The sequence below is a fragment of the Myotis nattereri genome, assembly GCF_964212035.1.
Source record: "Myotis nattereri genome assembly, chromosome: 3".
NCBI lineage: Eukaryota > Metazoa > Chordata > Mammalia > Chiroptera > Vespertilionidae > Myotis > Myotis nattereri.
This window is the reverse complement of record NC_138077.1, coordinates 162,319,432-162,334,403: the sequence shown is the minus strand read 5'-3', so window position 1 is coordinate 162,334,403 and position 14,972 is coordinate 162,319,432. Positions and strand designations below refer to the sequence as shown.

Sequence of the window (14,972 nt, the reverse complement as noted above, 5' to 3'; positions counted from 1 at the left end):
GATTTGAGGTGGGGCATTCAGTAGAGACAGAGTTGAATAGATAGAAAACTATGCTTTCATTCAGTAGAAGTCTCAGGCTTATCCAGACATCTACCCAGAGAGCATTCTTTCTGAGAGTAGTAAGAAATTATAAATGGATTTGGGATGGTACATGACAGAGAGTGTAATATAACTCACCACTGTTATTGGACTGGAATGTCCTTCATCAACCAGAACACTACGGCCACGGTGAGTCTTTGGGCCCACTGGGGGGTGGGGAGACAGCACTGGCATGTTTTTTTCTATAGACCGTCTTGTGGGCTCTCCCTAAAATAAGAAAGTAATTTAACAAATCGATGCGTAGTTAGAAAACTAGGTTAGGTTAGTGCCTACCAGATAAAAAAATACTGTATGACTAGAGAAGTCCATGGTCATTACTTTCAAAATGTTCCTTCTGAGGTCTATCAGGATAGGCAGAAAAAGTTTCCACAGCTGTACTGGGGAGGTGGGTGTGTAGTGATAGGCAGGAAACTGAGTCTGCTTTATTCAAAGAAATAGCTACAAGAGCAGTGTATCCTCAGTTTTAGCAAAAGCATCCATTAATCTGCAGATCACTACAAGAAGCAAAATGCTCCTCACTGCTCTGATCAGTAGTAGAGAATACCAGAAAGTATTACTTTTCTACCTTAACAATTTATTAAATAGACAGGCAAGCATGGCTCAGCGATTGGGCGTCAACCTATGAACTACGAGCTCATGGTTCTATTCCCAGTCAGGATACATGTCTGGATTGTGGGCTCGATCCCCATGTGGGGCATGCAGGAGGCAGCCAATCAATGATTCTCTCTCATCATTGATGTTTCTACCTCTCTCTCCCTCCCCGTTCCTTTCTGAAATCAATAAAAATACATATTTTTAAATTATTAAATAATGCCCTAAGAAAAGGTTGTTTCCATGTTACATAAAAGAAGCCAAAACATACTAGTAGGTCTTTCACTAAGTGCAGCTCTAAAGTGAAAATTGTTACAAGTGCAAATCAGACAAGGAGGAACTGGAGTGTCTATCACAAATCTTCCAAAGCTGTAACCTGCCCATCTGTCTAGTTAGTGTGCCTGGCACACTGGGTGAGAGTGGATCTCACATCTCCTCAGGCAGCACTAGTCCCTCTTTGTTTCCAGTAGCCATTTTTCTCCAACAACAGTTCACAGTGAATTATAGAATCTATAACTCAGTCCTTGATGTAGGACAATATTGGCAAAGTTGAATTAACCAGAAATCTCTACACACTAACTCTCCTGATCTTGAAAAACTGGCCCATCTTCTGTTATTTAACAACAATTTTGTAACAAGATTATCTTTTGACCATGATAAAATAGAAAGATGTGAGTCTATCAGGCAAGAGGGAAGCATTACTATTTTATATGGCAAGTCATTCTACAGAAGCTTTACAAATATTCATCAGTTTGAGAAATGTCTTAGGCCTCACATTTGTAATACCACATGGAAAATGAAGAACAACATGTAAGTTTGAGTGGCTCAAGAAATTGAGTAAAATTGCCAATCTACATTGAAACTTTTCAAACATGCCTAATTGAATCTCTGGTCTCTTAATTCAAATTTATAAATTTCCTAAGCTTACTTCAAAAAAGAATATCAAGTATAAGAATAGAAAACAAACAGGAAATTCTGAAATACCTTGTACAAAATGTCTAAATCTTATGCTCTTGTTCGCTAAGGTAGATTTTTCCTACCATGTATTCTCAAGGCTCACATTTGCATGAAAATGTACCATTGGATAATTCTTAGAATGCTCTGTGTTCCATCACATCAGAAACATCACCGTTTATTTTTACCTTCTTAAGACAAAAAAACAAAAACAAAAATCCTTAGGCCTCTATCACATATCAGCCAAGAAAACACAAAAACTAAATTCCAGGTCTGAAAAGAATGTTTTCAAGTTTTTCTTTGAAAGTTATCCAGTTTTCTTCGTGCTTCATAAAACATTTTGCACGGGCAGCTCCTATTCTGTCATGCTCTTTTGTAATAATGGTGGCCAAGATTTAGGCTTGGAGAAACTATCATTTGACCTCAGCTATGAGTTCCCCCAAAGTTCCCCAAGAAACAAGTAATAGCATCATTGGCTTCCGAAATCATAAAATAATATTATGAGATGAAGGAGAGTTATGTGGCTTCTTACCTTAAGTCTCTGAATTCGCTCCTTTCTAGCTACGGTTTCCAGTTTCTTTTTAATTTCAAGCTGATGGTAACGCTAAGCATGCAGGAAAAATGGAGGAGAGATTCATATCAATTACAGCAACAATTTTTTAAAAGGAAAATAAGCCTACCCGCTAACCGAGTCTCAATTACCCCTCCTGTCATTGAGATGGAGAAGAATCACCTGCTTTAGTGTGCAAGTGGGAATATACATTGGTACAACCCTTTAGAAAGCCAATATAATATATCTCAGAAAGCCAATATCATATATCTCAGATATGTAAACGTGTCCCTTCCTTTTACCAATAAATTTCACTTCTAAAACTTAGGAGGAAATCTGAATTTTTTTTTTGATATGCATAAGATACTATCTAAATGGCCCAAAGATACTATCTAAAAAGTTTTTGTTGCCTGGCCAGCATGGCTCAGTGGTTGAGCACCGACCTATGAACCAGGAATTTGAGGTTCATTTTCCCGTCAGGGCACATGCCTAGATTGCAGGCTCGATCCCCATTGTGGGGTGTTCAGGAGGCAACCGATCAATGATTCTTTTTTTTTTTTTTTTTTTTTTGTTTTTTTTTTTTTTGTTTTTTTTTTTTTTAATTAAATCTTTATTGTTCAGATTATTACATTTGTTCCTCTTTTTTCCCCCCCATAACTCCCCTCCTCCCAGTTCCCGCCCCACCCTCCGCCCTCACTCCCCACCCACTGTCCTCATCCATAGGTGCACGATTTTTGACCAGTCTCTTCCCGCATCTCCCACACCCCTTTCCCCCCCAAGAATAGTCAGTCCATTCCCTTTCTATGTCCCTGATTCTATTATAATCAACAGTTCATTCTGTTCATCGGATTATTTATTCACTTGATTCTTAGATTCACTTGTTGATAGATGCATATTTGTTGTTCATAATTTGTATCTTTACCTTTTTCTTCCTCTTCCTCTTCTTAAAGGATACCTTTCAGCATTTCATATAATCCTGGTTTGGTGGTGATGAACTCCTTTAGCTTTTCCTTTTCTGTGAAGCTCTTTATCTGACCTTCAATTCTGAATGAAAGCTTTGCTGGATAAAGTAATCTTGGTTGTAGGTTCTTGGTGTTCATCACTTTGAATATTTCTTGCCACTCCCTTCTGGCCTGCAAAGTTTCTGTTGAGAAATCAGCTGACAGTCGTATGGGTATTCCCTTGTAGGTAACTGAGTTTCTTTCTCTTGCTGTTTTTAAGATTCTCTCTTTATCTTTTGCTCTTGGCATTTTAATTATGATGTGTCTTGGTGTGGTCCTTTTTGGATTCCTTTTGTTTGGGGTTCTCCGCGCTTCTTGGACATGTAAGTCCATTTCTTTCACCAGGTGAGGGAAGTTTTCTGTCATTATTTCTTCAAATAGGTTTTCAATATCTTGCTCTCTCTCATCTTCTGGCACCCCTATAATTCTGATGTTGGTACGCTTGAAGCTGTCCCAGAGGCTCCTTACACTATCCTCGCATTTTTGGATTCTTTTTTCATTTTGCTTTTCCGGTTGGGTGTTTTTTGCTTCCTCGCATTTCAAATCATTGACTTGATTCTTGCGCTCCTCTGTTCTGCTGTCGGGAGTCTGTATAATATTCTTTATTTCAGTCAGTGTATGCTTAATTTCTAGTTGGTTCCCCAATATAACATCGAGGGTCTCATTAGTTTTCTTGTAGATCTCATTAAGTTTATCGGCGGCTTCTAAACAGTTCTTGAGAGACCTTAAAAGTGTGGTTCTGAACTCTATATCTTCCATTGACAATTTTGTCCTGTTTCTTTGTCTCCGCATTTTGTTATGCTTCCTTGATGCACCCCCTAGTGGTCTTTGTTTGTGGTCTTATAAATTTTGATTGTTATAGCTAATTCCAGGGAGGGTTTGACCTCCAGGCCAAGTGGCTATGAGAATCAGCTGTGTCAGCAGTGAGAGAATTTCTGTCCTCTAGGGAGGTGCTAATCTGGCGTTTGCCTGAGGCTATCCGGCAAATGCCTCTGTGCAGGGCTTGGGCGGGGCGGGTCGCACAGGATCAACAGGGTGGGCTGGAGAGAGCAGTTATGGCCGCTCTCAGTCCTGTCCCCAGGGGCTCTGCCTCTCTGAGTCCCAGCACCCGCTGCAAAGCTCGGAGAGAAAGCTGCACTCGCTCTGACCGAAGTCAGACAGTCCGCTTCTCCCGTTTGAGTCTGGGTCCCTAAAGACTCGCCCGGATCTGGAGCTCAGAGTCTGCGACTCCCTCCCGATTGAAAACGCCAACCGCGCCCTCCGCCGCCAGCCCGCTCCGCGCACTCCGCACCTCAGAATTTGACTTCAGCACTGCGCCTCCTCTGAGTGTCCGTATGCGTTTCTCTTTCCTCCTAGTTGTAGGACTTCCACTCAGCCAGCGTTCCAGTGGTTCTGGGTGATGTCCCTCCGTCTTTTAGTTTCACTTTTGAAGTAGTTGTTCAAAGCAGCAAACTTCGGCGTTAACCTATGCCGCCATCTTGGTTCTCCTCCTACCCGATCAATGATTCTTTCACATCATTGATGTTTCTATCTCCCTCTACCTCTCCGTTCCTCTCTGAAATCAATAAAAATATATTTAATATATATATTATATTATATATATTATAATATATATTATTATATATAATATATATATAAAATAAAAGGGTTTTTTTTTTTTGTCAGTAGTATTGTTCTCTTCAAAGCAAAAATTCAGAAGCACTATTAACCTTGAAGAGAATGGTTAAGTTTTGGGCACATCCATATAATGGAATAGAATATAATCATTAAAATAAAGTTATAAATATTTTGTTTCAAAAAAATGGAAAATACATGTAATACACAAAGTAAGGAGGATACAGAATTGCACAGAAATTCAATTTAATTTATCAAGTTCATATTTTGTGCCTGACCCCATGATGGGGGCGCATTTTGTGTACATCATCTCTTCTTGCTCTAATTGCTAAGCAGTCTTATTTTACAAAAGAAGACGCTGAGGTGGAGGATCATGAATTTTTCCTCAAATCACACAGTGGTTGCATTTTTGGTTGTGGTTGGGTTTTTTTTTGTTATTGTTTTTTTATTTTTCACAAAACCATGGTCTTCTCAAAAAATAGCATGCTTTTATTAATGTATAAACATGAATAGAGACTAAAAGAAAAGGTGGCTATGTAAACAGCAGTTATCTCTGAGAGGAGGCATTGATGTGGTTATTTTCCATTTTCAGACTTTCTTATGCTTTCCAATTTTTCTATAATATATTAGTCATGTAATCTGCGTATAATTTGGGTTGAAATTACTCAGACACATCTGAGAGCATTGTAAAGTGTTTTTCCTCTGTTCTTGAGCCCCTCCAGCTGCCCTGAGACTCTGCAGACTCCGTCATTCCCTACCTCAGCATCACACTTCCCTTTTCTGTCTCCCCTTTTCCTGTTCTCTCTCCCACTTCTCACCAAACTTGATTAGATTCTACATCAACCACTTTCCATCTTCCATTTATTTCCAACTCACCAAGGTCTCCCACTCTCACCACCCCTCATCACCACCACCCTTGGACCTGCTTTCACCAAGGCCACCACTGTCTTTGTCCTCTGGGTCAAACCTAATTTCTTGTGTCCCGGTACCCATCTTACATAACCATTCTGCCACTTGTGAGAATCTCCTGGCTCTCAGGCATGTATTTTCACCACTGGCAGGTTCTTTTCCAGCCTATGTTGTTGTTGTTCTCGATCTCCTGCAATGCACACCCCCCGCCAAGCAAGAAACCTCAGAATTCCTCTGGGCTCCTTCCTCACCACCCCCCCCCCTCACTCAGCCAGTGCCAGTCTTCCTCCCTCTTCCCTGTCTCTGCAGACAGCTGCATCTCCCCAGTGTTTCAGCTACTGCTGTTAGCTCACACCCTTTGGCAACAGCTTCCTAATTGACCTCCCACCTCCAATCTTTTCCAGCTCATTAATCCATCTCCCACATTTTCAGCAACATCATCTTTCTAAAACAGCTCTGCTCATTTGTTTCAGTCTCCTGCTAAAAAATGTTTCATCGCCTCATCACCTGGACTCCAAACCTAGTTTGGAATTGAAGGCTCTCCAGAAACTGGGCCCCAACTAATTGGAGAGCGTCTCTTCCTGCCACTTGTTCAACCAGCCCACTGTGCTGTCTGTCTGGCCTCAGTGAGCTTTCCTTCCCATCCGCAATGTCCTCTCATATCTCTGCAACCTCACCCTCTGAAATGCCTTTTTCCTGGTTTCATGTGAGGTCTCGTTGTTTTCAAGGTCCAGTTCAAATAGCAGGACCTCTGTGCAGAGGGAAGCCACCAATCCCTACTTTTCTGAGCTCAGTCTGTCCATTCCTTTCTTCTAGCATTTGATCACTTTCCACAGTGTTGGGTTTGTTTTTTTTTAATTATATCTTGCAGCTATACATCACAGAGCCTCATAATGATACATAGGTGAGCCTGATACATATTAATGTTTGTTGCATGACTGAATATTAATGGCACTAATTAGCAACAGCATCAGCCTAAACTAAATGTGGCAGTTTAGACAGAAATAGTCTATTTGTTAATTTATATATTATATTTTGTAATTATATATTATATATTACATTTTTACCATTTATTTAAGATATTTATTCCAAACTTTAAGAATACACAAAGATGCTTAAATAATAGCATATTTATCAGTTATAATGTGCCAGTTATATGAAAGTTTGAGAAACCTCCAGGATCAAGGCTAATGTAGAACTTCGTGCCTACTGATTAAGTTTGAAACTAGGTATAGATTGATTTTACACAGTACTATTTTTTTAAGCATTAGTTATAGAATTGTATCTAATGCTTTCATAAACTAGTGGATTTAGGGGTCATAAAGAGTGATTATATGTAATTCATGCACATGATATAAGCACAAAATGAGTTCCTAAATTAACAGATCACATACATCTTAACTAAATACAACACTTGCTCAATATAATGGGAGCATAATTTTCAGTGGCACTAAACTTAGTAGTGGTTTCCTGATGATTCTACAGTTGTTCATGAATGTTTACTGCACCCACAGGTCAACGGTTTTATGAGCCAAGTTTTCTGATTTATTGCTCTATGTTCAAGCCAAGAAGTGACATGCTTTTTCACAGAGATTAAAATGGTACTGATGCTTGAAACTACAAATTTCATGGTGCAAGGCTAAAATAATTTATCAAGTTAGCTAGATATCCTACTAAAAATGCAATGTCAGATTAAAAAGAAATGTTGTTGATTATAAGTCCATGCTGACCAATGTGGCCTAAAGTAGGAGGGACAGCAGATGTTTCAAAGCCTATTCCTTGAAATTTAGCATACGGCTGAGCTTCGGAGCCTTAAAAGAATAACAAATCTGAAGTAATTCATGGCAGTGGAATTACTGATATTTAAACAGATGTCACTTTTTTTTAGCAAATGGAAATTGAGGTACAGATGGTGAGGGCGGTTTTGTTTTAGAGTAGCCATTATGGATTAGAAATCTACATTTGTTAAATTAAATATCACAAAGTATATAATGGTGTCCATATTTTCTCACACTGAAATGGAGAAAAGCTTACTTTAGTCTGTTGGCTGCTTGCTACCTAGAGAGATAGAGAGCATTTCTCAGGTCCCCTTATTCCATTCGTTTTTAATGAAATACAAGAAGAATGTCTCTGCCTCGGGATACAGAAGTAGTATTAATTATCACATTAGAAAATATCAGTTATAAAGAAAAGAGTAAATTCTTGTACCTCCATATCAAGGACCTTATGGAAAATAGCCTGGGCTAAACACTCCCGGATATATTTTTGGTGATCCCTCTTCATGATATTTAGTTTGTATTCTTTTTCAGAAAGTATTCTTCCATTTCTTGTGATCTGTCATGAATAAATAAGACACACATAGAACTACAAAGCAGAAAATGTACTGTTAGTCACCAAACAGGGAAAGTTAGAGAGGCAATGTTTCCTAAGCCTAAAGGAGTATACTACTGTGGTTGATAAACTTTCACTTTTAATGAATATTTCATAAGGCAAAAAAAAAAAAAAGAGAAAGGCAGTCCTATATACCCATCACCATGAAAACACACACAGATGCTGCACTTGTTGTTTAAAGCAAGGTTTTCATTAGAGTAGCAACTTTCCCTTGATGGAACCCAGGTGTTCTTTTCATTTCTTTTTTTGCACGCATTGGGGAGGAAGTGCCGGGTGCTACCATGATACAATGAATAGGAGCAGTGACCACAGGACTGATGATCTCATAGGAAATTTACTTTGAAAGGCAAAACAGGTAAGCTACAGAGGCTCTCATCACTTGGTTTTTAAAATAATTGGCTTCATTACTTTGTCTTCACTCTGCTTTTTCGTCTTCCACTCTCCAGCCCAGAATGTAATAGAATTTGTTGTGATTTCGATTTTTTTAGATTATGTAGTGCTGCAGATATGAAGTTATTCCAGATTGGTGTCTATTGGCAGCATTGCAAGTCCCAGGAATAGTAGCTTCTGTTTTTCATTGACAGTGACCCTTGAGAGTAACATGGGGTTTAGAGGGTACCCACCCTCACACAGTCAAAAATCTGCATGTAACTTTTGAATCCTCAAAAACATAATTGTCCTTCAGTATTTATGGGGAATTGGTTCCAGAAACCCTAATAATACCAAAATCCAGGGATACTCAAGTTCCCTATGTAAAATGGGGTATATGAATGCACACAGTCAGCTTTCAGCATCCAAAGATCAAAAATAATACAGGTATTTATTGAAAAAAATCCACATGTAAGTGGACCCATGCCGTTCAAACCTGTGTTGTGTGTTATTCAAGGGTCAAATATACTTGTTTTTCTTTTCTTTTAATCCTTCCTATGGCAACTTTTTTTTTTGTATTTTTCTGTATGTTCTCTAAACAAAGGGTGTTATTTTTTCTGGATTGTTCATCTTCCTTTCCACTTGATTAAGCCTGCTCCTCTTTTCAGGTCTAACGTGCACCCACATGTTTCTCAATTTTGATAATTGTAGTTTTTTAGCACTGTTGTTGTAACATATTGAAGTGTTGTGATTAAGTTGTGCTACAAGCAATTGACTACTGATAATCTTTTTTATGAATGCATTTTCCAATGAAAGAAAGGGGTGTGGCTATAGGAAGTACGCTTGAGATTACAATTCAGTCACAGTCTTTGAAATGTGCTGTCCATGGGATATCATGTCATGTGCTCCAATTGGAAAAATAGATTGAGAATGTGATGCATTGCCTCTTCCCCTGCAGTTAACATGTGTCATTGTTATCTCTCCCCTGGGAGTCATCTGATCTCTCTAACTAGATTGGAAGTTCCTACAGGGCAAATGCTCTTAAACTTGAACCTGCCTCAGATCACATAGAAGACAATTGAAAAACAGATTAGAAATTTTGATGGGGATTACATTTAATCTGTATATTGCTTTGGGTAATGTGGCCATTTTAATTTGCAGCCACAGTGGAAAATAGTATGGAAGTTCCTCAAAAATTAAGAATGGTGTTACCATATCAGCAATCCCTTTTCTGGGTATCTTCCTGAAACATTTGAAAACATGTATTCGCAAAGATACATGCACCCCTATGGTTCATTGCAGCATTATTCACCATGGCTAAGACATGGAAACAACCGAAGTGTCCTTCAACAGATAATTGGTATAGAGAAGATGTGGTACATATATACAATGGAATACTTCTCAGTCATAAAAAGAAAAGATGAAATATTGCCATTTGTGACAACCTGGATGGATCTTGAGAATGTTATGCTAAGTGAAATAAGTCAAATGGAAAAAAATTAAGAACCATATGATTTCACTCATATGTGGGATATAAAACTGAAAGTAACAAACAAACAAACAAGAAAATCAAACAAAAGCTCATAGACATAGACAACAGCATGGTAGTTACCAGAAGGAAAGTGGGGTGAGGGGAGATAGAAGAGGGTAAATAAATGGTGATAGAAGAAGACTTGACTTTGGTGGTGAATGCACAATTCACATGATGTATTATAGAATTGTACACTTGAAACCTACTTAACTTTATTAACCAATGTCACCCCCAATAAATTTAACTTTTAAAAAACTAATTGATTGGCCTCACCCCATTAACTTCTGACTCAATCAGTCTGGGGTGGGGCTCTAAAATTTGCATTTTCTACCAAGTTCCCAGGTGATTGCTGATTCAGGGACTATATTTGAAAGACTACTCCAGAGAAAGAGCTGTATCTTCCTTCCTTGAGTTGCCATGCACGTAACCAATGTTCAATTAAGTGCTTGTTAATGATGTAAGTAAATACCAAGTCCTTCCTATTTACACATGAAGCTCACATATTGTTATCCAAAGAAGTAATGTTACTAGTAACCACAATAATTACAGCCATGTATTACACATCTCTCCTTGCCACAACAATCCTGAGGGCTGGGTATCATCATCTTTATTTTACCATTGAGGAAGCTGAAGCTGATAAAGGTAAGTGATTTGCTCAAGTCTATGTCTTGTAAATGACAGCCAACTTCCAGCCGGATCTGTCTGATAACAAAGCCACTGGAGGCAAAAAGCTAGCTCTCTGGGACCTACCAGCCAGAGTGCCAAGCACATAAACAATTAGAACCGCAATGCATGTCCTTTCAATACCATAGCAACAATAGTTAAGGAAAACCACTGTGTTTTAAGAAGGTAAATTGCACAACTCTTCAGTCCTACTTTCTGTACCCACACCCATTTCTTTCTATGGAAAGCTGTCGTACTTTTTACTGGCTTTGCATTACATTTAGAGGAATGGGATTTTTGTGTGTGTGTGGAAATGATAGTTTTGGAGCTGGCAAAATACATTAATGTATCCATAAACCACCCTAGAAGATGAAACTGTTTTTAAAAATTCAAAGAGAAATTTGAGCTGTTTGTGTCTTCCACAGCAGATTCTGTGATGGTTGAAAACAATGTACTTTTTCCCAAAGACAGTCAAGTCCTCTCCACCCTTCATCCTTAATAGTTCTTGGCCCATAGACTGTGTTCAATAAATGTGTTGAATAAATGAATGAATAGACAAAGTGAAATATGCTGTTAAAAACTCAGGGGTTTTCCTCAGTGATTTATAAGTTGCCTTAGCAGTCGTTGTGACCTCCTTTCCTATCTTTTGAAAAACAACCTCAACAAGTTAAATCAGAGCTTTGCAAAGGAAGCAATTTTTCTGAAATGGGGGTCAGGGTAGATGTCCTTAATTAGCTCAAAGAGAAAACCAGGAAAGGGAGAGAATTGCTGGACTTAGTGAAACAATAGGGCAGGTAGAGCGTAAACCAAAGCTTACCAGCCCTGATCTGAAGAGATGCCGCCTGATCCTTGTGTTGTTAAAATATCCAGTCAGGTGTTTGTCGGTAAGACTATTATATGCGGCAAGTAACCTGAAACAGAAAAAATGAAACCATTAAGGTTTTATGAAATGCTGCTTGATAACCAAGGCAATTCTTGACTTTCTCATTCCCAAACTGTGCATAATCTCACTCAGCCAGCCAGCCAGCCAGCCACGTGTGCATGTAATAAACAGGTACTATTGAGCACCTACTGTTGTCTAGGTTTTATGACAAGAACTGGAAGACAGTCCTGATGTTTACCCTGAAGACAAGTATGAAAATCAGACATGAGCAATTAGATTGGTGTAAAATATCCAACAATAGAAATATGTAAAAAGTCACGGGACACAGAACACCAACTCCAGTTATCAGGGACGTCCTCAAGGAGGAAGCCTGGTGGAGAAGACGGGGGTCCTTCAGAGGATGCTTCATTCTCCTGTTACACCCTAAACCCTAACTCACACTTACCTGTACTTCCTCAACATGTTCTCTCCTGTCTTCTGGACCCAATGCACAGTCCCGCCGTTGCAAAGGGCTTTCCCTCGCCTGTTGGCTGGTGGCCGCCACCTGTGATGCACAACTATCTCTTCTCCCAGGAAACGTTTCCTGACACACACACAGGGTGTGCTACCCTACCTCCTGCTCCACTCCCCTGCACCCCTGAGTTGCATTACCCATCACACAATATGTTATAGTTTATTTCTTAGTCACTTCTGCTAGATTTCAAGGCCAGGATGGTGTGCTATTCTTGGTATTCCTGTTGGTGTTATTTACTGTGTACTTAATAATGATGTGTTCAATAAATGAAGGCACAATTTTGTTTGGGACTTATTCTTACTGATGTAAATTTCTATCTAAGTTTAAGCTCAGCAATTTAAACTTAATTACCTCATATATATCCAGACAATTTCATTAATTCCAGAACCCGCCAAAAAATTATTGATCACTTTTGATTTTTAGGGTCCTCCATCTTAAGAGTTAAAAGAAGACAAACTGGTTCCTTGACTCCATGCTCTACCTCGGTAGATGGTCAATTTAAGACTGTAAGGAAAAGTTTGTAGCTATTTTTTCTTAGTTTTAACCTATAGTTTATTAAATATTACTACTTGACAAAAGCACATACACATATATACATGCATGTATACATGTATGCAAATATGTGCACCCACACATATACATATATAAACATGAGTGCATGTATATATAGAGACCGAGACAGAAATAGACAGAGAAAGAGAGAACACAAGCCTAAATACAGCCCTAACATAAAGCTGTCTTTAAAAAATACATATCCTATTACCTGTAACAAAGATTTACAATTTGTACATTTTACAAGCAGCTGATCCTTAACTTATTCCAATACCAGAACAGGGACTCATGTAGAGAGTCAAGTAGATGTCATTAGCAACCCTTTTATTTAGCTGTTTGCACTGCCTTAATTACATGGAGATGGCATTGTGACCTTTTCCTATCTCTTTTCTCTTTAGCGCTCATCTCGGCAAAGTTCTGTACTGTCAAATGGTAAGGAAATTTTAATTTTGTGCACAAAAGGGACTGAAAGGCAGTTACAAAGCCCAGAAGCCAAGGTGCCACGTGAGGGTTGCAGACAGATGAACCAGTGTGGAAACCATTATTTCACTGGGTTTATGTAAAAAGACAACCCAAGGGCTCCAGTAATGCAGATACAAAACGAGCGCCGATAATGCTTTGAAACCATCTTTTAAATGAACTGTCTTGGTCTCCTATAGTTCATCAAAGGTTTCCTGTCTCCAAAAGGTCAGCATCGTATCCCTTACCCTTTCTGAATCTCAGAATATCTCTTCAGCAACTCATTTCAGAAAGGTGAGCAGATGTCTCTCAGCCCTAACAATCATGATTCCACAGGTCACAGATTCTTCAGATAAATCATTAGACTGATATCACATACAGCCTTTTGTCTGTTTTCTCAGCTCCACCTGTGTTGTTGTTGTTTTTTTTAATAAATGGTTTTGGAATAGCTGTGAGTGCTAAAACCCTGATTAAATGAAGTAGGGTCAAAAAGATGGGATAACATGGACCTCAATTTCCCTACTGACTGAGAAAATATGCCCTTCTTTTAATCCACCCTTTGTAACTTTTTAAAATATTTAGGTGCTAATAAAAGTGCTTAGCCAGCTTTGGCACCCACCTCATTTCAATTCTACTCTCTCAGGCTCTTACTAAATGAATATGTATGCATAATGCCCCTCCACTCTTACAGGTCAAATGGATTCAGTTCAATTGAAACATTTGCCCACACCTGTTTTCATACCTTTCCCTATTTAGGAACAATTAAGCATTCAGATCAGGATGCCATTTGCAAAGCAACTCTTTCCATGACTATCATCACATGATTTGAGGAATAACTAACTGGATCTACCCAGGCATCATTCCTTTATCACACAATGACTGAATTATTTTTTTAAATATATTTCTATTGATTTCAGAGAGAAAGGGAGAAAGAGAGAGGTAGAAACATCAATGATGAGAGAGAATCATCACTGACTCCTGCACATCTCCTACTGGGGATCGAGCTGGCAAACCCAGACTTATGGACTGACCGGGAATCAAATCATGACCTCCTGGTTCATACGTCAATGCTCATCCACTGAGCCATGCTGGCAGGGCAATGCCTGAATTATTTTTAACTGTATCTTTAAATAAATGAATTGTTTGATAAGAAGAGTAAATTATATACAGATTCAGTAAAACAGTTGTTACAGACTGTTTGTCCCTGCTCCCCCACCCCTAAATTTCTATGTTGAAATTCTAACCACAATGTGGTGGTATTAGGAGGTGAGGCCTATGGGAGATGATTAGGTCTTGAGATCAGAGCCTCATGACTGGGATTATTGCCCTTTTCAAAGAGACCCTGTAGAACCCCCTTGTTCCTTCCTCTATGAGAAATGGCCATCAGGAAAAGGGCTATCTATGAACCATGTAAGGGGGCGATTCCTACCAGACCCTGAATCTTATAGCACCTTAACCTTGAATTTGCCAGCTGCTAGAACTGTGAGAAACAGCTTGTTTAGGCCACGCAGCCTATGGTATTCTGTTTTGGCAGCCGGGACAGACTAGGACAATAGTCCATACAAACATTTCCACCGTGTCCATGTAAACATCATGCTTGTCCTGACTCTCAAACCTCCTTCACAGGAGATGGTAGTACTTCACAGTACCGTGGTCTGTCTGACCCTTTCCAGTTGCTCTGCTTCGTGTGGCTGGGTACGGGCTTGAAGCCTCCCTTGCTTTTATTCGGTTACAAGAGCTTCACTGACCCAGTCACAAACTTAGAGCTGCTTCTGCCTTTGTCCTCTCCATTCACTGCCACTGTTTGTCTTCCTCCCACCCTCCACTCTTTTCTTTGCTCTCTTGCCCTCAGTGGCCCACTGAAGTACCTCGCCCTGGGCCTGGTGATTGTG

The 14,972-nt window shown here is 39.3% G+C and overlaps 1 protein-coding gene across 1 annotated transcript in view; it reads right to left on the bottom strand.

The window, feature by feature from the left end:
• The window catches only part of ERICH3 (glutamate rich 3), a 101,592-nt gene that overhangs the window by 67,157 nt on the left and 19,463 nt on the right, over window positions 1–14,972 (bottom strand). The window contains exons 2-5 of the mRNA XM_081086510.1: window positions 11,490–11,583; window positions 7,927–8,052; window positions 2,177–2,248; window positions 178–306 (exon numbers count right to left, since the gene is read on the bottom strand). Coding sequence (XP_080942636.1) covers window positions 178–306; window positions 2,177–2,248; window positions 7,927–8,052; window positions 11,490–11,583 — 421 coding nt within the window. The remainder of the gene's footprint in view (window positions 1–177; window positions 307–2,176; window positions 2,249–7,926; window positions 8,053–11,489; window positions 11,584–14,972) is intronic.